We start from the raw sequence: 27986 nt of genomic DNA on the forward strand, positions 1-27986 counted from the left end.
GATATTCCTCTGGAGAGATTCCAAACAGGTTAATTTACATTGGATAATCCAAACGGTATAATAAAAAAAAGTGTAGAAAAACTCAAAATACACTGGAATGAAACAAACGTATAGGTTTCTGAACAAGAAGCAATTCATCTCTTTGGGAAACCAGTTGTGAACAAAGAGGAGATGCCCACAATCAGAGACTTTTCCAAAACACAGGTATGAAGACCTGGAAAGGTGGTTTCATAGGTGCACAGCAATACTGTGTACATACAAGGCAGGGCGTGAGAATGCACAACCAAAAGAGTAAATGGGAAAAGGCGATTGGAATGATCCTTGCTGTACTTGAGTTGATGATAGAAGTAAAGGTCTAGAATGTAAGTTGTATAAGTTTGATAAAACAGCAAGAAATTGCAAGGAGGTTAATTGCTGTTGCAAACAACAAAGTTTTTTTCTTTTTTCAAAGAATGGAAGCGAGAGATGGCAGTGCAGAGAAGCACATGAAGATGTGATGTTTCTGGCTGAAACATGTTTCTTCTGTATAGTTCACTTCCACATCAGGATCCATCTGGTGGCGCGCGCGCGCACACACACACACACACACACACACATTCTTAAGTTCCTGACAAGGACATTATGTAGATTTGTGCACGTATGTTGGTGAGATGAGGAGGGCTGATCAGTTTTTAGGTCATCTGGTTTTCTCTCGAGAGGCTTCCTAGCCTGAGGACACTTGTAGCAATAAAAGGACTTTTTCTTTTTATAGGACATATTTCTGCCCCCAAATTATTCATTCTATATTTGAAAACCAGATTTAACTGGCTGTCCTGTTTGCTGAAATTGCAAGTATATACTGAGGTGACCTCAATGGATCATATTAATGCCTCTGCTTTAGCAACACCGGGAGGTTAAATTCCTAGGAGCTGCTGCAGAAAAGGTTTATGTTGAAATGATGCTGACCAATTTTTGGCTAGATATTGAGAAACAAACAAATAAGAAACTATGGCTTAGGAGTGCTGCCATTGTTAGTAGAGTCTGGAGAACTGGATGCATCACTTGCCCATTATGGTAGCAGGTCACATTTAGATTGGACTGTCAAGACCAGCCACCAAAGCACTATTTCATGGGACTAGGAACTGTTAAATTGCTAAGTTAATGAAAGGATGAGAGCTGTGGTCTTTGCTTTGTGTATTAGTTAGGTTTGATCAGCTACTGCAGCACGAGCTGCAACAATAATTCAGTGGCTTCTGAGACTAGAAATGTATTTCTCACCTAATGTCCTGGGGAATATATTGAGGGCTGGTAGGGAGAAATAGGAGGAGGTGGTTCTCTTATGTAATTATTTAAGGACTGAGACTGACAGTGGCTCTACTAACTTTAATGGGTGGCTTCTAAGGTCACTTTGTTCTTAATTCCAGCCAGCAGAAACAGAAAATCAAAGAGCATGGCAAAGCAAATGTGCATAACTTCAGCTAATAGTAATGCAAGATTCTTTTTAAAGGTACCCAACAAGTCGTTAAGGCTGTATTACTAGAGTAAAACCAATTCTAAAGAATTACTAGAAGCATTATATGCCCACCCAATTGGCAAAGTCTAATAATATCAAGAGTCAATGAGACTGTGGAGTAATAAGAACTGAAAACTCTGCTGGTTGGAGTGTGTCTTCTACTCTGGACAGGCTATGTCTGGGGATTAGCTTTTGTCTTTCCTGGTACAGAGAGGAGGAGGGTGCTTTTGAAAAGTATGTCCTGCTTTGAAGCAAATAGGGGCAGAGCAGGTAGCTTTTCAGGTTTCTGCTTCTCAGTTGCCTTCAGCTCAAAATAATTCTAATGCCAAACTGGCATATTTTTGGATGGCATAAACCTTTCCATATCTTACTTCCAAAAGGATAGTAGTCAGCTATATAAGTTGACTACTTTTCTTTATTATGCTAGCACTTGAGAATTCGTTTTTAAAATAAAAACTGATAGGGCAGTATGTAAAATGAATAAAAGCTCAGCCTGAAAAGAGAAAGGGGGAAATAAGAAGGGGAAAGCCCAAAGTCATGAGACTTGTGGAACTAGAGAAAATCACCAGGACTGGGAAAAGGAAACCCCATCAGTTGGAGACAGTTGGAAGAAATGGAGATATTCATCCTGGGGTACTGAGTCAACTTGATGACTGATCTTGAGTATTTATGGAAAGGGCTTTGGGATGCGAGAGGACAGTGTATTCTGTGTTGTTGCTCAGGATGAAACTAGAACCAAGGAAAGGGTGCTACAGGGAAGAAGGCATCTTGCGGAAAGGCAGAACTACTTAGTGATGGGCATGTCAAACCAAGGGCTCTCAAAAGGCAGGGAGCTTACCACTGCTGGGGGCATTCGAAGACTGGTTGGCCATATCCTTATGAAGGATGACATGGATGGAGTGCCTGCATTTGAAGACATTAGGATAGAAGACTTGTAGGTCTCTTCCCTCCTCTGTGGGTTAATGAGATGCTGATATTGAAGGTCAAACTGATATAAGAGTACACCATGGTACCATTGGCCACACTGGTACAAAACAGAAACCAACACCAGCTTCAGCCACCCCTCAATCCACCTGGTTGCCTCTTTTAGTTTCACCTTTTTTTCTAAATGCAATTGCTCTTAAGTTCCATTTATCACTAAGTCTGCTGCTCTTAAATGCTATTTCTCACTGAGTCTGCTATCCTTTCTTTTTCTTTAAATCTTTCACTTTAAGGTAAACAGAAGGGACAAATGCTGACAAGATAAGGGTTGAGTGGTATGAAAATCTCATCTATTATTATTGGCAATTGATTACAGTCATTCTTAGGATTATTAGTCCCTCAAGCCTCTTCACTAATCAGCTCTCAATTATTCATTCTTCCCACATCTTGTAGCTCGACTTTGTAGACATCATATAGTGTTGAAAGGAGAACCTCACAAGCCATATTTAGAACATTAGTCCGGCAGCTGGTTTAGTGAAATATCTCTTCACCCGAGCTGTACTACATTGATTAATTTTTAAAGGAATAGCTAAATGAAGATATTAATTATTTGTATGTGGTGCATATGCTATCATACACACAATTATATTTTAATTTACTTTTTACGAGTAAGCCAATATGATTTTAAAATTATTTCCCATCTGGCATGCATGCTAATAAAGAAAAGGAATCTACTCATTTGTGCCATATTGAATTTAACCTTTTTTTGTACTTCCTAATTACATAGTTCTCAAGGAAATCAAACTAGAAAAAATGGGTTTAACCTTTCTGATTTTTAGTCCACATACATAGCCATTTAGTGTGGGAGAGAGAGGAAGCACTGATTTTTAAAGGTCCTTAACAATATGAAAACAGAACATGCCTACATTTGTTTATTATTTGTCTTAAATTTAATCATGTTTTTGTAAAAATGAAATACAAGACAAATGATTATCCTTCAAAACCATTAAGTGGCACCTGAATCATCATATAATTCAATTCTATTCTGCCTCATTTGGGTGGGGTATATTATGATCAATTTTTGAAAATTCTATAAATCGTATAAAGAATGGAGATAATGTTCTGATTCAAACTCTGTGCTCTGTGTGTATATACTTCTGGACAGTTGCACACATTAATAAGTGGAATTAATAATAAAATCACACATAAAAATTTGGATATGAGTACACTTTTATGTACTTCTCAACATAAAAGTTGAAAAACATCATAGATCTTCCATATGCCTCAAAATGAAAACTATATTGCTGCCTTTCAGGTAAATTGTGGATTGTCTGCAGGAGACCACATTCTTGCTGTAACATTTTAATGAGTTCCTGATTTAATTTGCCAAAAATACAAAACCTCATGGGAAATGAGACAACCATGGGGGGAGGAACAGCTGTCCCAATATTCTCGAGGCTCCACTTTGCCCCCATGATTCTCACATGAGGGACATCACATCTGACAGCTCTTTGCTTTCTCGTCACAATCATTTTATCTGATGCTCCCTTCACTCTTAAAGAAGAACTTGTACTAATCACCTGCCCTTCCATTTAAGAGAATATTTACAAACATGGAGTTCTGTTTCTAGACACCACATTGTATCAGTAGAGAGAAAGCAGAATGAATTCTCAGTGATCCCTAGACAAAAAGTTCTTTTATTTCCAGAATCAAAAACAGTTCATTTCCTCACATTCAATTCTGTGACTCTGATTTAATTTTTTTTAACCGGGGTGGTACGGATGCTGAATTTGGTCTAAGAGCTACTTTCAGGACTGCATTTTCCTACACCAACCTATTGTTATTCCCTCTAAAATATACTTAAGAAAATGGGACCGGGTGTCTAAAGATGCTCTGTCTCTTTGTTGCTCATGACTTTAAAAATGTAAAATCTCCTTTATAACTTTAAGGAGATTTCTTTACATCTCCTGAGTCATTGGTAAAATGACAGTAATAGTATTACACATGAGAGAGTTGGGATGGGAACCACACTAAGGAATTTGAAAAGTTTTATAAATCATAATACAGTAGAACTTTCTATGCTTATCATGTGACATAACTAGGTTTTTTAGAAATTAGTGTTCAAAAATAATACTAATCATTTGATAAACCTATAGTCTTTGCACAAAAATAGTACCATAACCCTGAAAATGTTAGAATATAATATATATCTAGGTTCCCCCCCCCAAAATAAACCCAAAGTATTTACATATTTCAAAAATAGATTTATATCTATAGTTTTTTTAAACAGTTGATTTTTAAAATAGCTTTCATTCTTTTATGATTATCACTATTTGTATATGTCTTCTAATGACTTCTTTTGAAACCTAAAATTAGCATATCTTCATTCAACCAATTAACTCCAATGAATAACAAATTATTTTTTTAAGTTTTCTAAACTTTGTAATGATTCATTCAAGAATACATTTTATCTACTTAGCAGTCTGCACTTCTCTTTTACTTTATAGTAAATCACATGATTAACCACATATCTTTATAAAATGTTTGCAGCACCAATCAAAGGGCAGTCAATTCATTCATTCCTCCATTTAGGGAATGCCTCAAATATGTTAATAGTGGCAGTGGGTTTTCTGTGAAATGTGTGGTAGACCTGGCAATCAGTTAATAAACATGCAAGAAATGTATCCCTTCAATTTTATAATGAATTTCTAAACTTACCTTAGCTTCTGTTTTAGAAACTAAAGCTTGGTAAACATTTGCTTTGGATTGCTCGCTCCTAAGATGAAAACCTAAATACCTAACCTGAGCTTTCTTTTGGAAACCATTAAGTTGAAATCTCTGCTTGATTTCTACAGCTGGTGGTCTGACTTGTTAAACTGCTTTGCTTAGTTTAGTTAGTTTCTAAACTTTGCAGAGTTTAGAAAGTTAAAGGGAAAGGGAAAATAAAGTTCATGTGCTACCATAACAACCTCATGGCATTCCACTGTGCTCCTTATGGTAGCCTTGCTTCACTGATGCTTTGGCACTTGCCATCATAGCATTTTTACTCTGCAGTGGAAATCATCTTGGGATTATCTTCAAACCTTTGTGAGTAGTTTATCCACTAGCTTCAACCTTTCATATTTTCAATATTAACAATGGAAGTATTTTGATAATTTTAGCTTTTGACAAAAAGTTAAAAATCTTTTAACAATATTATATTTTAAAGTTAGGATTCACAGTAAACTAGAGTGATTTTTGTTTTGTTTTGAGTCACCTGGAACAAGCTTCCAGACAAGTGATGTGATTGGCCTCTCTTAAGGCGCCAATACTTAAAGTGCTGAATCAGAATTTAGGAGACTTAGATTTGAGTCTGGCTCTTTCACCAACTAGCTGAGGAGTTAAATCCTGTGCTTTTGTGTCATCATCTGTGTGACCCTGAACAAGTCACTTGACCTCTTGTGTGCCTCATTTTTCTCATCTGTAAAAGAGTTAATGGAAGTGCCTACATCTTACCATTGCTATAAGGAGTCAATGAGATTTACGATTCTAAAGGGCCTAGAACACTACTGGCTTCATGCTAAGAACATATGTGTTATCTAAAATACATAATAGTAATCAGTCTTGTCATAATCCCTAGATTATCTCACCTCACAATGCTATAAAAGTCAAATGACATAATAAATATTGTATTAGTTTGTTATTGCTGCAGAGCAAGACACCACAAACTTAATGTCTTAAAACACCACCCAATTATTATCTCATAATTTCTATAGGTCAGAAGTCCAGGTATGGCTTAGCTTAATTCTCTGCTCGGAGTTACACGTGGCTGAAATCAAGGTGTTAGCTAAGCTGTGTTCCCTCTGGAGCTCAGAATCCTCTTCCAAGCTCATGTGACTGTTGGAAGAGTTCATTTCCTAATGGTTGTAGGACTGAGGTTCCCATTTCTCACTTAATGTCACCTAAGGGCTGTTCTTAGCAACTGGAGAGCTGCATACTGTTCTCTGCCATGTGGCTCTTTTCACCCAGACAGTTGCCTTCTTCCAGTTGAGCAAGAGTATGTCTCACTGGCTTTTAATCCCTTGCCATCAGCTGAAAAAAACCTCTGCTTATAATAGTACCTGATCAGCAATGGTACCCTTTAGTCATATACTGCAACATGATCATGGCTGCATATCTCCTCATGCTCACAGGTTTCACCCTCACTCAAGAAAAAAGGTAATATGAGGGTGAGGATCCTGGAAGGTCATTTTAGAATTCTGCCTTCCACAAATGTGAACATAAAGTGAAAAGTAAAAATTATATACATAAAGTGCATACTATTGTATGATTTATACTTGTCATCATCATGCTCATGATGTCAACAAATTTCTAACCTCATACAACACTATTCTGCTTATGTTTAATGGTTTAAATTAGCTATAATAAGTATTCCAATTCATCTAATGTGTAACTCAGAACTTAGCATTCACTTCATAATGTCTGGAATGTACTAAGTGCTCAAAAAATATTACTATTTTTACCCTTCTTAATACATGTTTGTTAAGTTGTGCTGGATCTGCCAAGAAGATTATTTTGTATGTTATCAATCTGAAATATGCTAAGAGGTTACCATTTGTCTAACTTTACTTAATTTTATACAATTTTCTTTCTTCCTCCCTTCCTCTATGCCTGTCTCCCTTTTGTCCCTTCCACTGTTCCCCTTTGTCTTCCCTTATTCTCTCTCTCTTCCTTCCTCTCCTTCTCTATCATTTTTTTCCCCAAGCAGATATTATTTTAAATTTCCGAACAACCTATGTCAGCAAGTCCGGCCAAGTTATCTTTGAAGCAAGATCAATTTGCATCCACTATGTCACAACTTGGTTCATCATTGATTTAATCGCTGCTCTGCCTTTTGATCTCCTGTATGCTTTCAACGTCACAGTGGTGAGTAAGGAAAGACCTCCCTTGCACATGATCCAGAAGGCTGGTTTACCCCTGTGTTTGTTTTTCACAAGTTCAGGTTTTAAACATTTGTGGCAATTTGGCAACCAAGATTTGATGTCCTTGTTAATAAAGATGCCAAGTTGCCCAATGATATGCAGGTCAGATTCTCCACTTGAGGAAGAATTTCCTCTTGAAATTTGCATTACCTGTTTCTAGTTATTTAAATACCAAGAACAAAGATATACAAAACGTCTAAATTGATCAGCAATACAGATTCGCTAAACAAACCCTTTGATAAGGAAGCCATCTATAAAACTATAGCAGAACTTTATCTTGCTTGGGCAGATATTTGCCTCTAGAGATTGGTGGAGAGTTTAAAGATTTCTTTTACTTTTATGACCTTTATTCTTACTTCTTGAGTATTTTATAGTTCATTGGCATAACAAACAGAAGACCAATCAAGATAGAGAAAAACGCTAAATTTAAAATAAGAGAATTCAACTACTTTTTGGGAGTCTTTGTAAAAATGTTGCATGAGGCAGAAACCTAAATGACACAATGACCGAGTTGAGTTCTCTTTGTTATTAATATAGGGTGTCTCAAAATAATGTGTACACAATTTGGATAACTATTAATTCCAATGGGTTAAATCTGAAAAGAAACATCAATTGAGCTATCAGCTATTAAGTGTGTATACATTTTGGGGGGACACGTCTATTTGTAATGTCTCTTTTTTCATCAAAAGCCTTTATACTTACGTCTCCTCAAAGGGAAAAAAAGTATCTGCTACTTGTAGTAATAACAATTTTTATTATTTAATGATTGATATCCTTACAAAATTAAGTGCTGTTTTATAAATAGAGTTTTGGAGAGGTATAATAGCATTTTTGGACCAGTAATGCAATTTGCTGCTAGCATAAACAATTTTAACTGGAAAAAAAGTGTATTAAACATTAATTCTAATTAAACATATTTCCTATGCAGTTAGCAACCTCCTGTAGAAATATTTCCTATTAAGAATGTGAAAGCATAGTTTTCAATATTAAACAAAGTGATCAATATTTCAAATACAATTGATATCAACTTCAGAATGAAGATTGAACTGTAATCCTGACTAGTACATATTTGTCATTTGTTAATTTCATGTACAATAATAGTATTTTTTTCTTTTTCTTTTCTTAAGTTGGGAATTGAGGGTGTCAACCTCTTTAAGAGGTTTATAACTCAACTGAAATGAAAGCTCTGGGGGAAATTCAGTATGTAATATCAATCAATGCTACATTGAGTTGTTATCCAGGTTTCTTAAAGTGCTTTTTAAGGTTGAATTTGACTAGATAAGTGTACTATAATGAAAGTGTACGAGGTGTACCAGTTAATAATGCGGATTTTTTTCTATAGAGTTACACATATGTTGATATATATGCGACTTGGTATGTATGCTATTTTGTTGTATTGACAGCAAGGTTCAAAACTTCATATGTCAAATTTTCTGAAATTAGATATTTTTACGCTTAAAAGTGTTGAATTTCATGCCAAAAAAAGAACATTTGTGGGAAGTTTTAATTCATTACTTTATTTTGAAGAAAAGTGCTGCTGAAAGTTATCGTATACTTTGGAAAGCTTATGGTGAACATGCTCCATCTCAAGATACTTGTGAATGTTGGTTTAAATGCTTTAAAAGTGATGATTTCAATGTGAAAAACAAAGAACGTCCAGGTCAACCGAAAAAGTTTGAAGACCAATAATTATAAGCATTATTGGATGAAGATGCATGTCAAACTCAAAAACAACTTGCAGAAAGATTAAAAGTTGCTCAGCAAACAATTTCCGATCGTTTACAAGTAATGGGAAAGATTTTAATGGAAGGAAAATGGGTGCCACATCAACTGAACGAAAGACAAATGAAAGACCAAAAAGTCATCAGTAAAATGTTGCTTCAATGGCACAAAATAAAGTCTTTTTTGCATCAAATTGTGACTGGCAATGAAAAGTAAATTTTTTTTGAGAATCCCAAACACACAAAATCATGGGTTGATCCAGGTCAACCATCTACATCGACTGCAGGGCCAAATCGCTTTGGAAAGAAGACAATGCTCTGCGTTTGGTGGGATCAGGAAGGTGTGGTGTATTATGAGCTTCTAAAACCAGGTGAAACCGTTAATACTGATCGCTACAGACAACAAATAATCAATTTGAACCACGCTTTGATCATGGAACGACCAGAATGGGCCAAAAGACACGGCAAAGTAATTTTGCTTCATGATAACGCACCATCACACACTTCAAAACCAATTGAAGACACATTAAAAGATCTTGCCTGTGAAGTATTAACCCACTGGCCATATTCACCAGACCTTGCTCCCTCAGATTACTTGTTCTGATCGATGGCGCACACACACTTTCTGAGCAGCACTTCAAAACGTATGAAGAAGTGGAAAATTGGGTCTCTGAATGGTTTGCCTCAAAACGAAAAGTTCTATTGGGACAGTATCCACAAATTACCTGAAAGATAGAAGAAATGTGTAGCTAGTGATGGACATTACTTTGAATAAAGCACTTGATGTTTCTCTTGAAATTATCGTGTTTTCTTTGATTACAAAATCCGGATTATCAACCGGTTAATAGTTAATCTGAATTTTTAACTGGTTAAGAGTTAATCCGCATTAGTAATGAGTAAAACCAGGCTTTTGCTATACTGAAAAAAAAAAAAGAATATCCAGAAGGAGAATATGATTCACAAAATGCTAATAAAATGTTTCCAAATTCTCCTCAAGGATTGTTAAATAAATGGTGTTTAATAGACTGTGCTCTAAATTAACTTGCTTCTTTGCTACTAAATACTAATTTAGTATTTAATATTTTTATATTCAATTTCTCTTTGGACACTGGACAAATAGGACAATTTTAAATATATGATATAAAGAGGAAATATATAACATATTTACATATCTACATCCTTGTTGCCTAAAATTAACACAAATAAAAGATTTATGAAAAAATTTAAATCTCTTGATGAATTTTAAATATCTGTACATTTTCACTGCACTCCTGTACCCTTCTGTCACTCATTCTGACTTGTTAAATCTGGTATGAATGCTTTAGAAAGAATGCAAGTTGTAGATTAACATCTATGTCAGAAAGTAAAAGAGGAAGGAATGAAGAAATCTTTCTCTCTTATCAGTGATAATTTTTTTTTTTGCTTTTCACAAGAGTAAGGATATGATTATTTAAAAAATTGGTACATAAATTTAATATTCCCCCAAATAAATTAGGTTGAAATATTCTAGTTTGAATAGAAAAGCTGTTCAACGTATTATATTTACTGCCCAGGATACATAAATTATGAGGAATAATTTATGTTCTGCCATTGTTATACTGCACAGCAATATAAAAAGAAAAGAAGAAACAGACAAAGGTATTGTCTTCCAGATCTAAAATGTGTCCAGTTAATGTATCTCTATAGATGACATTGAAAAAATACAATACAACCATCAAAAATGTATGTTTTAGCTTTAGTTCTGCCTACAATTGTTAATGGCAAATGTTTTATATATAGCTCACACATTTATTTATTAAAACTTACTATATCCAAGCCCTATTAAAGGCCCTATGAGAGATAAAGTTATGAATGAGACATAGAAGTATGATAGAGTGAAAAAAGGCAAAAGTACAAATCCTAGTTTATCACTTATCATATGAGTTACTTCATTGGGAAAGTTATCAAAATCGGTCTAAAATAAGCATAAAAATCCCGTCAGGGTTTTTGAGCAGCCTAAAAAGGCAACATTTCTATAAAATACCTTGTTAGAAAGACCTGAGTATATGTTAATTAGCTCCATTAGGGATTTGTGTTCCAGGTTTCATTTTAGTTACAAAAATGTCATCTATCTATCAAATTTACCTATAAAATAAACTCCACCCCTGGTAACTGCTCTAAGCTACAAAGTAAGAAGTGTGGAGTCCTAGCATATAATCATCAGACTTACAATCAACTAGAGAAGTAACAGGCTAGAATTTGGCTGTGAAGGAGAAAAAAGTAATATGACAAGAAATAAAAGAGCATAGCTAGCTGGCAAGGTCCTCACTGACCTTAAGATTTTGTTATATTTTATAAGATTACAACTGAAGACACTTTTAGTGAATACACATTATTATACTAATTTTGGAGTATTTTTATCTTAACTTAATAACTAATCTACTCACTCACTTAAATATTTATTGAGTACATACGACGTGTTAGGCCTTGATCTAGGTATGTTTTTAGTAGAGATAAGGGAAGATGGCTAGTGGAAAGAAGCTAGAAGTTGACTGACTCCAGCTAATTACAAAGGCAAACTTCTAAAAGATTCTGCACTGTTTATGATTTTGTCTGTAAAGGAAAAACTGTTATTTGGTATAGTCATACAAACCAATTCCTTCTCCCCTATTTATTGCCCCCCCCACCTCCAAAAAGTTAGATAAGGTAAAAAAAATTGTCAAACTCTATTTGCATGATTAATATTTTATTTACCTTTTTTATTTTAGGAGGCTCTTTGAAGGTGTGAAGGGAGTATACATTAGTGCATCACCAATGTTAACAGTGACATGGACCATTCTGGTGAACGCCAATGGGGCACATTTTTCAGTTGGGCCCTAAAGTCGGGAAAATAACCTTTAGCTCCAAGTCTAATGCTTTAGTGCATGCAGAGGCAGAACCTAGGAGATTTCTTAAACTGTTTTGTTCCCTTTGATTTTGGTTCTCTTGGTGTATTTGAGAATTGTAGATGCTTGGACAAATGTTTTCTTTCTTGATATTGCTAGAACGAAGAAGGTATAGCACATAAAGCGAGAGGTACTACTATACTTGTGAACAGAACTTAGTCAAGTTTTACAGTTCTAATTATTTTTCAAAATCCTAAGTTACTTTCATTACCACTTTACAGGCTTTTACTTCAGTCTATACAAATTATTATAAAAAAGGAGGGAACATGGATTGAAAGAAAATGTATGTAAGGGTATGATATGTCTAATGTACAATCCTGATATCATAATGTGTTTCAGTTGTGTATCAGAATGAATGAATGAATGAATGAATAAATAAATATAAATAAATAAATAAAATTATATTCAATAAATTTTAATTAAGGAAGATAAGTATTTACTCAAAGAAAAAAATCATCCTTCTTCCTCTTTTCACTTCCTAATACATGTCAAGAGATGATATAGAAATGGTCGTACAAATGGAATCATGATTATACCTAATTTCAAGAACTTTCCAGAATGGCTGTAAGTGCAAGAACGCGTCTCGGCATGAGGTGAACCCCTGAGCCAAGTTGTGTTGCCCTGTCTCCTCCCACAGGTTTCTCTCGTGCATCTGCTGAAGACTGTCCGGCTGCTGCGTCTTTTGCGTCTCCTGCAGAAGTTGGACCGTTATTCCCAACACAGCACAATCGTCCTGACTCTGCTCATGTCCATGTTTGCGCTCCTTGCACACTGGATGGCGTGTATCTGGTATGTCATTGGAAAAATGGAGAGGGAAGACAACAGCCTTCTGAAGTGGGAAGTTGGTAAGGGCTTACATTTGTCGCATTTTCCATTTTTAAGTGAAAAGGAAGATTGTCTAGAACTTGGAGGAAGTGAAAGATGAGTCTATAATATATGTCCTCTGTCAACTTATCACGTCTTTTTACAAGTAATTTCTTTTGACAAAGTTTTCTAGAACAACTTTTTTATTTTTTCGGAGTTTTGGATTAAGCTTTCAATTGGTTTGCTGTTTTAAATGACCAGCAGGTCTGTAGAAGTGTTTAGATAAGTAATGTGTGATCTTATCTTGACATACCCAATGCAGGGCTGGTAATAGCAAGTCGCTAGGCAACTGGCCTATGGCCAATCATTACAATATTTTAAATCATAAGAAAATGATCATTTGTATTTTAGGTGGCAAGTTAATACAAAAAAAGAATCCTCCCATTTTTTCCTTTAAGAAAGAGAGAAAAAGCTATCATAATGACAAACTTTCCACATTTAGTATACTTTGAGAACTTGTGATATTTATTCTGGATAAATACAAATGTAAGTTATAAGGACCGGGTATTTACAAATAAAATTTATAAAATTTTGTGTCCCCATCATACATGAGAGTTTAAGGGAAATTTTCCAAGTGTTATATAATTCTGCATAAATGAATTTGAAATGTTGACTCATAAACACATTTTTTAATTTATGTCATCCACAAGAATCTTCAAAAATGAAAATTTGTGAAGACTATAACCCTCTATCCTAAAATACCTGCAAATTCTTCTCACAGTCATTTCCTGAGTTGTCTGGTTGTTAAGATTAGGGACATTAATATGTTTCTAGCTCAGGGAATGCCAAGTGCTACTGTTCTTAAATGAGTTCAAAATTGGAGACATATCTCACACAGAAAGCACTAATTTTAGGGTGGCCCAAAACGTAACGTGAGCATCCAAAAGAAGAGAAAAGAGATTCATTTTTGGTGATCAGAGAAAGGAGCTAACTTTACACATGTATGTATATAAGTATGTAGGTAGGTATTCATATTTTAAATGTCTTACTCATTTTCCAGTATCATTAATCATGTATTCCATTTATTACCACTAATTAAATATGGCATTTTAATCATAGTTATTATGCATACTGACGACTGTTACTAGGTCTCATTTCTCTTCACTGACAGTCTAATTTTATATCAATATTGCAGAATTTTCATTATTGTACTGTTTCGATTTTGATACAGAAAGCAGAGCAGGCCATGCTAGCCATTTACTCAGATCAATATAAGAAAAACCATACCCCTTCCCCAAATCTAAATGGCTTTTTAATTGCAGTTCATTTCAGAAATTAATTTGGGGAAATTAATGCTTTTATAACACAAAGATATTTTTACCGTCCAAGGTTATAATATTTGATCTACATTTATTTAAATTTTTAAAAATATAATTAAGATTAATTATATAGGTTTCTTCACATGGGTTGCACATATTTCTTATTAAGTTTATTTCTAAGTACTATACATTTTTAGGCTTTTGGATTTCTGAATATAGCTATTTCTGAAGAGAGTTCTTTTACTCTAAGGTATTTCTGCATAGAAATGCACAGCTCTACTTCCAAAAATATGCAAACTGGTTTTTGTGGCTTCTGGCCCGTGTTTTAAAGAGTAGGGTTGACCTGATATGTCTTTTTAAAATTTAGTTTTTAGTTTATATATTTCTTTATATTTTTTTTCCATAAATCCAAACATAAAGCCTTTAATTCCCAGTGCTGATGAGTTCCAGGGGAAACAATCAGAATGTCAGTATTTTTAAGTTAGTTACCTTTCTTTACCTCACTAAATTTAAGAATATTAGATCTAGATAAAAATGTTTTTAATAACAACCCTTAATGAAGCCTCTTCCATCTACCCAATAATTTTCATATGAAGAGCAGGATAAAGACATAATGTTACATCTTAACCTTCACTGAAAATTAGGATCAACCATTTATTTATCATTACAAGAAATGAAAGCAATTTCCACGAAAAGACAGGTAAATAGAATTGGACTTTTAAATATAATTAACAAACAACTTGAATTTTTTCAGAGAACTACTCTAATGGAAGCCCTTTATCCCATACTCACACTGTGTCCCTTGATTCAGAGAGATTAGATATCTGAGAAAATGGAACAATTTTTTCTCTACTGCATAGACATTGCTTTAAAACAAAATGGTAGTCCCCCTAGGCCCATTAGCTTTTTTATTCCAACCAAGAATATCAGAGTCTTTAAACTGTACAAAATTTCCCACCTTGGAGATGAAGGTAGGGAAAGGAGGTATATATGCATAACCCATGGACACAGACAACAGTGTGGTGATGGCCAGAGGGGGCAGGGGCTGACTGGAGATGGGCAAAGTGGGGGAAGGGAAAGAGGGGCATCTGTAATAGTATCAACAATAAAAATAAAGACAAAGGGTAAAATAGTTGTAATTCTAAAAAAATCTTCATGGATTTATTTTCTGTATATCGTTAAAGATTTTTTCAAGGTTGTTTAAAAAAATTTTAATGAATAAAATGGTAGAGGAAACTATCAGTATTGACTAATAAGTAGAAAACTATAAGTTAAATGGGCTTCTGAAAATTTAAATGACACCATCAAATAGTAGTTAAAGTAGCACATATACCTTATAAATCACACCAACTATGAAGCACAAAGAAAAGGACAGGAAAAGGGTTCGCCAAAAACCACAAATGTAAGAAATAATAGATCATTAAGCATCATGATTTTAATGACTAATGACATGGGAGAAAGTTCAGGCTATTTCAAGTGAAGAACTAAGGATGCAGATTTCTATATATTGATTCCTATTTAAGACAAAAAGGAAAATACACAGAGAGAGAGAGTGGAAATAAATTCAATGAGAAGTGCAATTACTTGTAAAGTTATTTTTTCTTTACATTTTAAAAAATAATTTATATCAAATAAATATTCAGCTTAACATTGATTAAGCACAAACTACACGGATGGTGCAATACTTAGTATATTTGTGTGCCTTATCTCAGCTGATCTTTTTTTTTAATATGTTTTTTATTGATTTCAGAGAGGAAGGGAGGGGGAAAGCTAGAAACATTGATTGGCTGCCTCCTACACGCCACACACTGGGGATCAAGCCTGCAACCGGGCATGTGCCCTTGATCAGAATCGAACCCTGGACCCTTCAGTCCTCAGGCCAATGTTCTATCCACTGAGCCAACCCAGCTAGGGTTCAGCTGATCTTTATTGCAAAATTGAGGCAGATACTTTCAATCCCATTTTACAAAAAGGGAACTAAGTTTGGAAAGTTTATTCCCTGGAGACTTGTTTTAAAAATTAGCAAATATTTTTAATATATATAAATGTTTAGAATGAATATAATAGACATCCTCGGGAAATTATATCTTTTTAAACATTTTACTATATTTGCTTAATTTCTATTTTCAAGTCAATGCAATATTACAGATAAAGTCAAAGTCCCACTAAAATATAATCCCCACTTGCACCTTCCTCCTTACTATTCTTAGATGCTTTTACTACACAAATGTATTAGTAAAACAACTTACTATTATTGTGTCCCTTTAACCTCCGCATAAATCATTACAAATGGGAGGAGGAGTAGTAATAATAATACTGATGATAATAGTAGGCATGCACAGGGCTTTTTCTTAGTACCAGACACTGTTCTAGGTATATTACATGAATTCATTCATTTATTCCTGCCATAATTCTATGAGCCCAAAACGATTAGCCCAATACTCAGAAAACTGAGGCATATGATTAAATAACTTGTCCTAGATCACACAAATAGTTTATACCGGAGCTGGGATTTCTTGCTTTCTTTGTAACTTTGTACATTCCACAGAGCTTTAAAAAAAAAAACACCTCTGTAATAATAGATGTAAATCCCATATATTTATTTTTAACTATTTAATAGAATTCTATTTGACAATAAGCCAGTTTGCTCATCCTTTAGGTTTATCTATTTCCCTACTGAGCTGTTTTACACCTATTGTCACTATTACAATTGGTAAGCAATCAGCAATCAAATACAAGTTTTGTTGTGCACGTATGCAAGAATTTCTCTGGATAAGATACGTAGAAGTACACTTGCTCAAAGGGCGTGTGTATCTGCAGCTGTAGTAATTTATTATTTGGCAGTATTATATGCATTCTTGCCCCAGATTTTCACTAGCAATTGTTACCCGTGTCTTAAAACTTGTGAAAATTGGGTGTGGGGAGGAGAATGGAGGGTATAAAATAGTGTCTAATTCTTATTTTCATTTCCACTTTCCTAAGTAAGATAGAACATACTTTCATAGTTTTGGGGGCCACTCTAGTTTCCTCTTTGATAAATTAGACACTTAGCTCACTAATTTGCAGTTCTCTGCATTCATAAATAATCTATTTAATGTTGTATGTTTTTAAATGTTGAAGTCTTTAAAAATTGTTATTCAGATTATATGGGACTTTTGAAGTTAACTCTTCATTATTGATTTCTAATTATATTCTTGCTTATCACAGAATTTAGTCTATATAATACTGATTCTTTTGTGTTTGTTAAGGCTCGATTTGGAATACATTCTTTGTATGTTTGAACGGAATGTGCATATAATTTCTTGCATATTATCTTTAGTTCAAGGTTTTACATCCATCCATTAGATCAAACTGTTGAAGTTAATTATACACATATTATAGATCTTTAACTATTTTATATCAAACATATATAGAAATTTTATTTGGTGCTTTTTTAGATCTCTATTCATTTTCCATAGTGTTTAATTTCCTTTTTATAGTTCCAGTTCCTTATTTTTTTGTCTATTAGATCAATTTTCTAAATTGAATTTAAATATTTTAAATATACTCTTATTGTATTTCCCCCTTTTATTTACTAATGTAAGTTCATCATGTACTGATTTTCATCTAACTCTTGCAAAAGGTAAGCTATTTTTCATGTATTTTGTGATATTTTTAAAATTTTTGTCATAAACTCCTCTTCAATGGACCTTTTAAAAACAATTCTGTGCAGATTGAAGTATGAGAATAGCCAGAATTTTTTAGTTGTTTTGATTTTTCCTGTTGTCAAGTACAGTAGACTTATCCCTTGCCTGAGGATCAAATGTTTTTCATTTCTTAGCTTCAGGGTTCTTGTGCCTCATGAATAGTGTGCCTTCAGACACCCAATGCATACAAGGCAATGTTTGAAATTTAAAAACTCTCAAGAGACTACTTTATTCAAACTCCAATGTCCTTGTCATCTTGTAAGCTTTGGGGCAATTATTTTCTACCCTTCTTCCTGCAGGTACCACACTTTCACTATCCCAGGTGTCAATTCCAGTATTTGTAGGATTTAACTGCTCTCTCTTGTGCATATACAGGCAGGAAACCAAGCCCATAGACATTATCACTCTGATGAGCTGCCCATCCTTGTCTCCCCACCAACAGCGCACTAGCACCAGCACCACCACAACGGTCTCAGCTAACAAACTTGCCACTTCTCAGTTTTACATATTTCCAGGTGTTTATGTCAGAGAGACTTGCACATTATCTAAGTTCAAAATCTTGCCAGAACCACAGTAAAAATTTCTGGTGCCCTGCCTTCCCTCCATCACCCAAAAAAACACATAGCCTAAATTCCAGTGTGATTTTGTTCTATGTTTTGTTTGAAATATAAAAATGATTGTAATTCAACCCATAAAAGGCCAGTTGAATATGGGTTAATTACTCAAGATTTTATTTGCACTTGGAATGCCTTTCTGAGGGAAAATCATTTAGACTTAAGACTTCAAATCTCTAACTCTTCAAACAGAATTGTCCAAGTACCAGGAAAATAAATTATGCTGCTGTCTTAAGAAGACATCACTAAATGTGCTTAATATACAATTATTTCTTTCTAGTTACTATATTAATCATAGTAACTCTTTTCAAAGAGGTGACAATTTAATGAACTGCAGATTATTTTCCTAAGAGTTTACAGATAAGAGAAAAAAGAAGAGAAAAAGAACTGTCTTTGAGATTGTTTCATTTAAACCCTACAAAGTTTCCAATATTTACTATAAAATAAATACTTGTTGAGGCCTTTAAGGAGGACAAGGTTATGAGCAATAGAAAGAATTATAAGTTAGAGTCTGCCTTTTAGGAGTGTACTGTGTTGTTAGAAGTGGTTAGAGCATCAGCCTGAGCACCGAAGGATCGCAGGTTCGATTCATGGTCAAAGGAATTGTACCTGGGTTGCAAGTTCCATCTCAGCCCTGGTCAAGGCAAATGTGGGAGGCAACCAATGTGTCTCTCTCACATCAATGTTTCTCTTTCTCTCTCTCTCCCTCTCACCCCTCTCTTCCTCCCTCCCTTTAACTCTCTCTAAAAAGTCAATGGAAAAAAATATCCTCAGGTGAGGATTAACAACAACAAAAAGTCACGAGGTGGACACAGAAATTATTATTTTTTTAATTACTAGAAAATAGAAGTGATTCTAACTGAATCTCTGTGAACATAGTCTTTGAACTGGGTTTCAAAATGTCAGTACTGTTTTGGAGTCAGATTCATCAGAGAGCATTTAGGTGAGGGGTACAATGTGAACAAATGCATGGAAGTAGAAAATTTCACAATGTACTTGAGGAACAGTGAGTGGATGAGATGCATTTGTTTAGAGTAGAAAATTCTTGAACAGCCGGGGTCACAAACGAAAAAGCCCAAAGGAGAAAGAGGAGAGCATATGGGGTGAAGCGGGACAGGTATTACAGTAAACGTTAGGGAAGTTACGTTCTGAAGGAAGTGGAGAACCCAAGTCCCATCTGCAGGAACCAGCCATGACCTGACTCTGGCACCAACATTGATGAAATGTGACATCTGCTTTTTCTGGAGAATTTGGGAATCAGGACTTTTTGGTCAATTGAGATTTCTTTGGTAAATACCTCTGACGTTTAAACATTGACAAGTAATTCAGAACTTGGAAAGCATAGTATAAGAACCAAACAAAATACGTGTGGGCCTGACTAAGCCCACATACATCGGTTGCCAATGTGCCATCCCAGAGACAGAGAGACTAAAGAGAGGGATAAAACCAAAATAATGGGTAGGAAGCCTGGTTGAGATGTGCTGACGTAATCCCCAAAGACAACAAAGGCCAGAGAAGGCGTGGCCTGATTCATATAGAATTTTAAGGATTTTATTACAAACTCAAAAGGGAGAAACACAGAAAATACTTTTCATGATATTTGCCACATGTTTAGTCCTCATGAAAAGGAGTACACGTGCTATTTGTAGGAAATCGGACTCATACACTATAGACTTGCAGTAATGAAAAGTTTTCCTGTTTATTACCTTGAGTATGTGAATTATAAAGGAGTATCAAATTTATAAAGAGTTTCCACTAGGATACTTCCCCATTTGAGATTTTTATAAACATGTATATAACTCAGAGATACATAATAGGAAATACAAGATAATTAAACATTTCATTAAACTAATTAGATATCTGGCCTAAAAAATTTCAATATATCTCTTCTCTCCTCATCTGTCATGTGTGAATATGTGGGTGTTTGCTTTGTATTTGGGATTTCTTCAACTAGCCACAAACAGAAGAAATAATTAGGATGTGTTTCATAGTCTTAGACCACATGGAGGTTATTGACAAAATCTCGTTGTTGATAAAATCTCCTTTATACGGACATAAGAGTCATTTTGGTTTTGTTTTTTGCCATTGAGACTAGTCAGAAAAGACAAAGAAAACCTAATTTTATTTCCGCAGAAACTGAGAGCCCATAACTCCATTCAAGATAAAAATGATTAATGAAGGCCCTCTTTTTAAAAATAGTGGATTTGTATCCAGTATAGGTGGCAATGCCCCTGCTCCCTACACCAAAATTAAACAGACTGGCATTGGATACCAGAAAATTCATTCCATGGAAATATTAAAGACAGAAATAAAAGTTAATGTAGCTTTTGAACTCTATGTCCATTTTCTCTTACGAAGGTATTGGAAATTAACCTTTAGCTTGACAGCTCCCTGTGAACCCATATTTGGTCTCACAGGATACGATATTACATGACAGTTCTAAAGAATGTAAGTTCTAGATTCAGACTTCAAAGTCTGCCTCCTCTACTTTGCATCTGTCATTTTATGTGCATTAATAACCTCTCTAAGGTACTAGCTCCTCGTCTGCGAAATAGAGATAGGATTAGGTACTTCATAGGGTTGTTATGTGAATTAAATATGAAGGCTCCGTACATGTCAACTGTTACTGATGCCACTGCTCCTGTTTTAGCTGTCATTATTGTTGTTATTGACATGCAATAAGCCATTAAAATCTTTACTACAGCAACTTATTTTATTTCCAAGAGTCTGTATTTACAGTATTGAAGCCAGTGCCCAAACTGCCTGCAGTCTTTACTGAAAACCTGCTACTGATGGTCAGGGATTACAGGCTTATTTTTAGCAATCTTTCTAGTTTAAAATGGAATTCTGTCAAGGTTGGCTTTTTAAAATGTGATGCACAAAAGGAGGGCAGTATTTCTAATTTTATCATCTGCCCATAAAATCATGTTTTAGTGCTGGCTAATCCCATTCATTTAAAAAATGTACCGGCTTAGGTATACAGGTTGCAAAGCTATTCAGTGGCTGAAATGGTATATTTGGGAATAAGCAGTTACCCACTCAGGAGTAACCTATAAAATGATTTCAAAGAGAATCGATTAGCATGTGATTTATATTAGAGTATATCGTAAGTGAGGATAATGATTCCTGTCTCCATAATAGTGTTTTATATGTTTCATAAAAAAAATGTTTGTTTAGCCCTAGCCAGTTTTGCTCAGTGGATAGAGTTTCAGCCTGTGGGCTCAAGGGTGCCAGGTTCGATTCTGGTCAAAGGTACTTGCCCATTGGGGGGTGTACAGGAAGCAGCCAATCAATGATTCTCATCATTGATGTTTCTGTCTCTCTCTTCCTCTCCCTTACTCTCTGAAATCAATAAAAATACATTAAAAACTTCGTTCATAACAATGCAAATAGATTTTCAAAAATCCAAAAAATAACACCATGGTATAACAGGATTCTGAAGAGTTAGGTATTTTTTAATGAATAACCAAGCATTATTTTGTTGACAACTGAGCATATGTAACTCTGTGATTTCTCTATCAACCACATACCTGGTGAATGGTGTAAGCAAGGCATGTTATGGTAGTCAAGACTTACAAATGTTGTGGCCATATTGAGTATGTGCATGAGAGAGAGAGGGAGAGAGAGGAAGAAACTCATTGCCACTGCCAAATTTTAGAATTTAATATTCTTTCAAATTAGTAATCAAACACTTTTTATTCTTTAGAGGGAAAGGATTCCATGTTTGAGTGGAATTATTTTAGTAAAATTTGCTATGAGTTAATGACTATATTCAGAAATATCAATGTATTAAAAATCTTTATATGACCAAATATTGAATTGGTTTTGATAAGTAGAAGATGTTCTGATCCTACCATTTTGAACCTAAAGACATTTCCATTATATGTTCAGTAATTTGGACATTCTCATTGGAATGATAGCAACATTTCTGAGTCCTCAGCTAGGGGGTGCTTGCTAGAACTTCATTATACTAATACTAGACGCCCGGCGCACAACATTCGTGAACTGGGGGGAGGGGAGGGCGGTCCCTCAGCCCGACCTGTGCCCTTTTGGAGTCCAGGAGCCCTTGGGGAATGTCTGACTGTCCAAAGGGAACGGGCCTAAGCCAGCAGTGGGACATCCTTAGCGCTGCCATGGAGGCAGGAGAGGCTCCCGCCACTGCCGCTGACGCAGCCATCAGTCCAGCTTCTGACTGAGCAGCGCTCCCACTGTGGGAGCGCACTGACCACCAGGGGGCATCTCCTGCATTGAGCATCTGCCCCCTGGTGGTCAGTGCATGTCATAGCGATGGTTCATTCTGCAGTTCGGTCAATTTGCATATTACCCTTTTATTATATAGAATAATTTTTGAATCAAATACATATATAGCAGGTTAAAAAATTATTTCTCATTACCTTTTCAAATTTCTATTAGAGTTATTTTTATCAAGACAAGTTCTTTTCTACATAAATGTTACACCTAAGATTTAATTCATAAATCTTTTTTTTTAATCCCAAATCTGAAAAGATGTGTTCTTTTATAACATTTCTACCAAGTCCAATTTTCTCAATTTAAGATTTCAAGATCTAATTTTTCAAGATTTAGTCCACCATCCTTTTTTGGTCAGCAACAAATTTTACTTTGAGCAATTTGAGGTATTATGATTATTTCTGTGTCCAATTTTTCCCCAGTCAATGTTTCCCATTTTCAGTGTTTCTAGTGAATGTTTATTTTCAATCAGGTTGTTTTGGGAACTAACCAATTTTAACATGCTCTGTTTTAAACATTGTCAACTGCATTTATCTCATATTTCTACAAATCATGTTTTATTGATTGGACAACATAATTTAAATATGTTTTTATTTCTGTGAACAAGAAGCAAAGAGCATGAGATAAAACAAAAGATGGTACCCAGATTGGTGGGGGGGGGGGGGTCCAAATGGCGTTGCAGTCACAATAGTGGGTCAAAATGTCCTCCTTCAAATTTTTAGACACCTCAGTGGAATCACTCAGGAGACATGATTTTGTTAAGTGATAGTGATACCTTTGGGATAGTCAGTATATTTCATCTTCTGTCTACATTTATGGATCACTTTATTCTAACTAAATTCCCTCACTGACATGTCCATTTTTAGTTGATATATGGTGAAAACTGTCAACTTATCTTCTAAGTTAGAAAGCTAATTTATTTTTGAATAATATAGTTATTTATGAGAAGTGATAGATTACAGAAAAGGTGAAAAGAAGGCAGCATTTTAAGCAATAATCACACCCTAGCTACCATGACAGATGTTTTACACAATTATCTTTTTCAATCCTCTCAACAAAAAGAGAGGTATTTTTAATTTCACTGCTTAGTTGAAAAAGTTGGAACTTAGAGGGCTAGCTTACCTGAAGTCAAAAGGTTAGTGATGTGGCTGAAGTTCAAGACATTCTGCAAACCCAAAGCCTGTGTTACATACATGGCAAGAGCATCTATTCAGAAAGACATGCTTTATCACTTAACAAATATGTATTGAATGTGTATTAGGTGCTATGCCCCGAGCTAGGCTTGGGAATGAAGTGTATAAAGAGACCACATCCCTACTCTCACGAAGCAGCCCGTCTAGTGGGAGCTACAGGCAAATAATTAAATGAGATTAAAGTGGGGGACAAAGGAGCAGAGGGCTAAGGGATTGATCAATGAAAATGAAAAATTGAGCACATATATACTGAAAAGTGACAGAGGCTAAAAATACTCTCTAAATAACTGCAGGTGAGAGAATTTTGCAATATCCTGAAAGATCCTTAAAAATATTTATGTTGATGATTTATAGTGATTAAAAATTATTACTTACGTTAACAACTGTATTTATAAATATTGGAAATGCTGTCATTTTATGGAGGAAGAGAGTAAAAATAGGTCAAAAGGGTAGAGTACCAGGAAAGGCAGACTGGGCTCAACACCAGACTTAGAGAAAGCCAGACCCGTGACAACAGATAAATCATGTGCTCCTGGACCCTCAGCAGTTGGAACTGGATCCTCCACCAAGACCTGGGCTTACCAGGGCCCTAAGTGCTGAGTTTTTTCCTGAGAGGCCCTACCACTGCCTGGTCATGCTACTCCTGTTTCCATCCATTTTTGCCCAAGATGTTGGTGTTCATGGATTTCCCTGTTCCCATTATTGTGTGCCTCCTGACACCTCTGGTATGCACCCAAAGTTGCTCAGCTTTCTCCCCGAATGACACCTACCACAGCTGCCCCATAGAATTTGACACATGTTTTCTACAAACTGGACTAAAGGGTTTTCAGAGGATACCATCTGATAGAAGCCTAAACACATTTTCTTCCCAAATTTTTAGGGCAAGGCTTGTGTAAATAAACTATATACTATACATTGATTGCACTGTGAGTTAAACCAGCTTTTGTGTACCTGGCTGGAGACTAAACCATTTTTGCCCTATTTCCATTGGTTCAAATCCATGAAAAGGGCATTATGGTTGCCAAGTAATGGATTTGTCAGCTGAGAGTGTCTATAGGTGAAATTAAAAATCAAATGTCAGTTAATGGAATGGTTAAAGCATGGTTCAAAGTGCTTTAGTTTGTCATATTTTTAAGGTCTAAGAAATTACATAGGAAAGTGGGTTCTTGTAAGAAAAACAAAAGCTATGGAGTCTTTAATTTCTTTACACCATAGGTCTGACCTACATAAAGTCTTCTGCAAAGTCCACAAGAGGGTAACCAAAGAGTTCTATTCTTGGAAAATGAAGTGTTGGGCAGTTTGTGAGAGTTCAGTCTGTGGTTCCAAAAAGCTCTTATATTACCCAACCCTTTGCATGCACAGACCATTAACACATCAATTTCCACCAAATACCTTTGCAATCATAACTAGAACTTCTATGAGGGGGTGTGGAGTGGTGATGAAGAACATCACAGAAGCTTTCATGCTCAAAATAAAAATAACAGCAGGTCTCCAGACAATGTGTCCTAGATGATGGCTGTGAGCAGAAGACAATATGGGAAATTTCCACTTGCAGGTGGAGGGAAGAGTAATTACAGCAAAAAATCCACTGGGCAGCCATTGCTATGAAAGAGATGAAGTCAATAAGGAGGGCACTGACCGACAAGAAGGATGAGGAGGCGGCACAGCAAACTAAAAACTAGAAAGATTTAACAACTCACACAAACCCAGGTTTAAAAGCTGGCCCTTCTCCTTAACAAATGTCTGCTCTTAGTCCTGTTTAGCTTTAATCTAAGCACTAATATTTTAATATCAACATTTCATATTATAACATTTAGCTCTTAGAGTTATAAGAAATTAAACTATACAATATAGGCTTAAATTAAATTATATATAACGTATTCAGCACATTGGGTGGATCAATGTATGGTCTCTAACCACAAATGTACAAATAAGAATATTATAACATACTATTTTAGCATAATGAGTCAAGTAATTGCAAAGCAAATTGATGACAAAAACTCTTCTGAGCTTATGTCCTACCCTTTTCATGTCTTCAATACCTCATAATGGAAAGTGGAATTAGTAAGCAGGAATGATATAGGATCCTTTAATTCCAAGAATGATATGACTGTGTATTACAGAGATATCCCCTTTGTGTGTTTTTTTCCCCACTGACCCCTCCATCCTGCATCCACCCCTCCCAGGCCTTCGCCACACAACTGCCTGTGCCCATGGGCTATGCATATATGCATATAAATTCTTTGGTTAATCTCTTCCCGCCCACCCCACCTTCCCTCTGACACTTTTCTCTTGTGCATTCTTCCTGTGTTTCTTGTTTCTCTATTTGTTATCTCTCTACACTCTACCTACTTCTCATTTTTAAAATTTAGGTCTCTCTGGCAAAGCCCATTGCCCTGTGTTTCCTTCAAGTCCAATCACTCAGCCAACCGCTGGCTAAAAACTCATTTTGAATGTTCATGCAAACTCCCACTACTTATTGTATTTCACACCCCATCAAACCATCAAACAAAGTTAGTTATATGTTTTCAAATGCATTGCTAGACATAAGAGTCCTACTCAACTCTTCTAAAGGAAAACAAAAGCTGACACCTCAACGCTGGTGTTTCATTTTGAGACTTGGGCATTTCCTAGACATTTGAAGAAAATGCCTTTACAACAGTATCAATACCAAGTAAATTCCAGAGGACTCTTTAATAGAGTATTTGACTCCAACATTCCAGCATATTCTGTGGTCTACTTTATTTTAGAGTTATCTTTATAATTGAGATGTTAGAAAATGTAGCTCCTCTAACATATTTGGAAGAAATGTAATTAGAACTTTAAAGTTCTGCAAACCAGAGGAACTTGAGATTTCCTTTTGAATGGCTGTCAAAGGCCCATGCTCACTTAAATGACCTCCAGGCAATTATTAAGCAGCTGAGAAATGGACTGCAAACCTGGGACCTATCTATCCATTTTTCTTACCTAGGTGTGCACCAACTTCCAATCTTTGAAAGAAAAAAGGACAGAAAAGAACTTGGGTGCAGCTAATGAAAATAAACTTTAGCATACCAATAAAATAATTTGGCTGGAATCAATTATTTTTATCCCATGTTATCTTTCTGAAACAGGTTTTTCTCCTGATGTAGATATAAGAGATGAATGTTTGGGATTAGAATTTTCTTACTCAATGACATTGTGTCTTTGTAAATGGTACTCTGAGCTGAGGCATGAATGTATGTCCCACAAACTCATTATGCCATGAGAGACACCAGAGCACTTATTCAGGAAAAACTGCCCATGTTGAGACACAGATCTGAAAGCACTGTGGCTGGTATGAGCATTTTATATAGGAATGTTAAGTGCAAATCGTTTATGTTCTTTTAACGTAACCATGAGCATAATCTTTGTTAGAATTTTCTCTCTTTTTAACTAAGATTTGAGAGGCATTTGGAAATTCCCTCATTGGCTGGAAACAGATGGCCTGTTCTGCCTTTTCTTGGGATCAATCAGAGAATCTACAGTAGCTGCTCAACTGTGTTTTTTGGGTCATTTCACATTTCTCGTTCTTTCTAGTGTATTTTTGTTTGGGGTTTTTTGGTATCTATGATGATGGCCTATTTTGGCAGTTTGCAGTAGTGTATAATCTTTCAATTAATCATTGCTTAAGTGAAATGCCATACTTTAGTAATCAATATTCAGGAAGTTTCTATTATAAAAACTTCAAATTTAAGTAGACTTTGAAGAACTGGCAAACTCTGGACTGGTTTTTGCACAAGTGGCATTTTTTTTTTTCTTGACAGTACTAATAGCACATAATATTTCTTGCTCTGAAAAACTGGTCAGCATTGGAAATAGAGCAGAAGTGATATATGCGTCCAAATGTGAAAACCTTCCATCCATATCCCATCAATATTTGCTGATGGGTCATCACTCAAATAATTAAAAACAAATAAAAGATGAATTCACAGAATCATGGATTATTACACAAACATTTTGCTTTAAAAAAACAACCATTAGTGAAGAAACATTACAGAATCTTATTTCATAAAATAAGATCAGAAAAAGAACCAAGAGGTTGTTCAGTCCAATCATGTTCATTCAAGTCATGCTCAAGTTTG

At 35.3% G+C, this 27986-nt stretch overlaps 1 protein-coding gene across 1 annotated transcript in view; it reads left to right on the forward strand.

The window, feature by feature from the left end:
- KCNH8 (potassium voltage-gated channel subfamily H member 8) overlaps nt 1-27986 on the forward strand; it is a 276310-nt gene that overhangs the window by 171458 nt on the left and 76866 nt on the right. The window contains exons 6-7 of the mRNA XM_081106039.1: nt 7161-7318; nt 12657-12864. Of these exons, the coding sequence (XP_080962165.1) occupies nt 7161-7318; nt 12657-12864 (366 nt within the window). The remainder of the gene's footprint in view (nt 1-7160; nt 7319-12656; nt 12865-27986) is intronic.

Source organism: Myotis nattereri (genome assembly GCF_964212035.1).
Source record: "Myotis nattereri genome assembly, chromosome: 14".
Taxonomy (NCBI): Eukaryota; Metazoa; Chordata; class Mammalia; order Chiroptera; family Vespertilionidae; genus Myotis; species Myotis nattereri.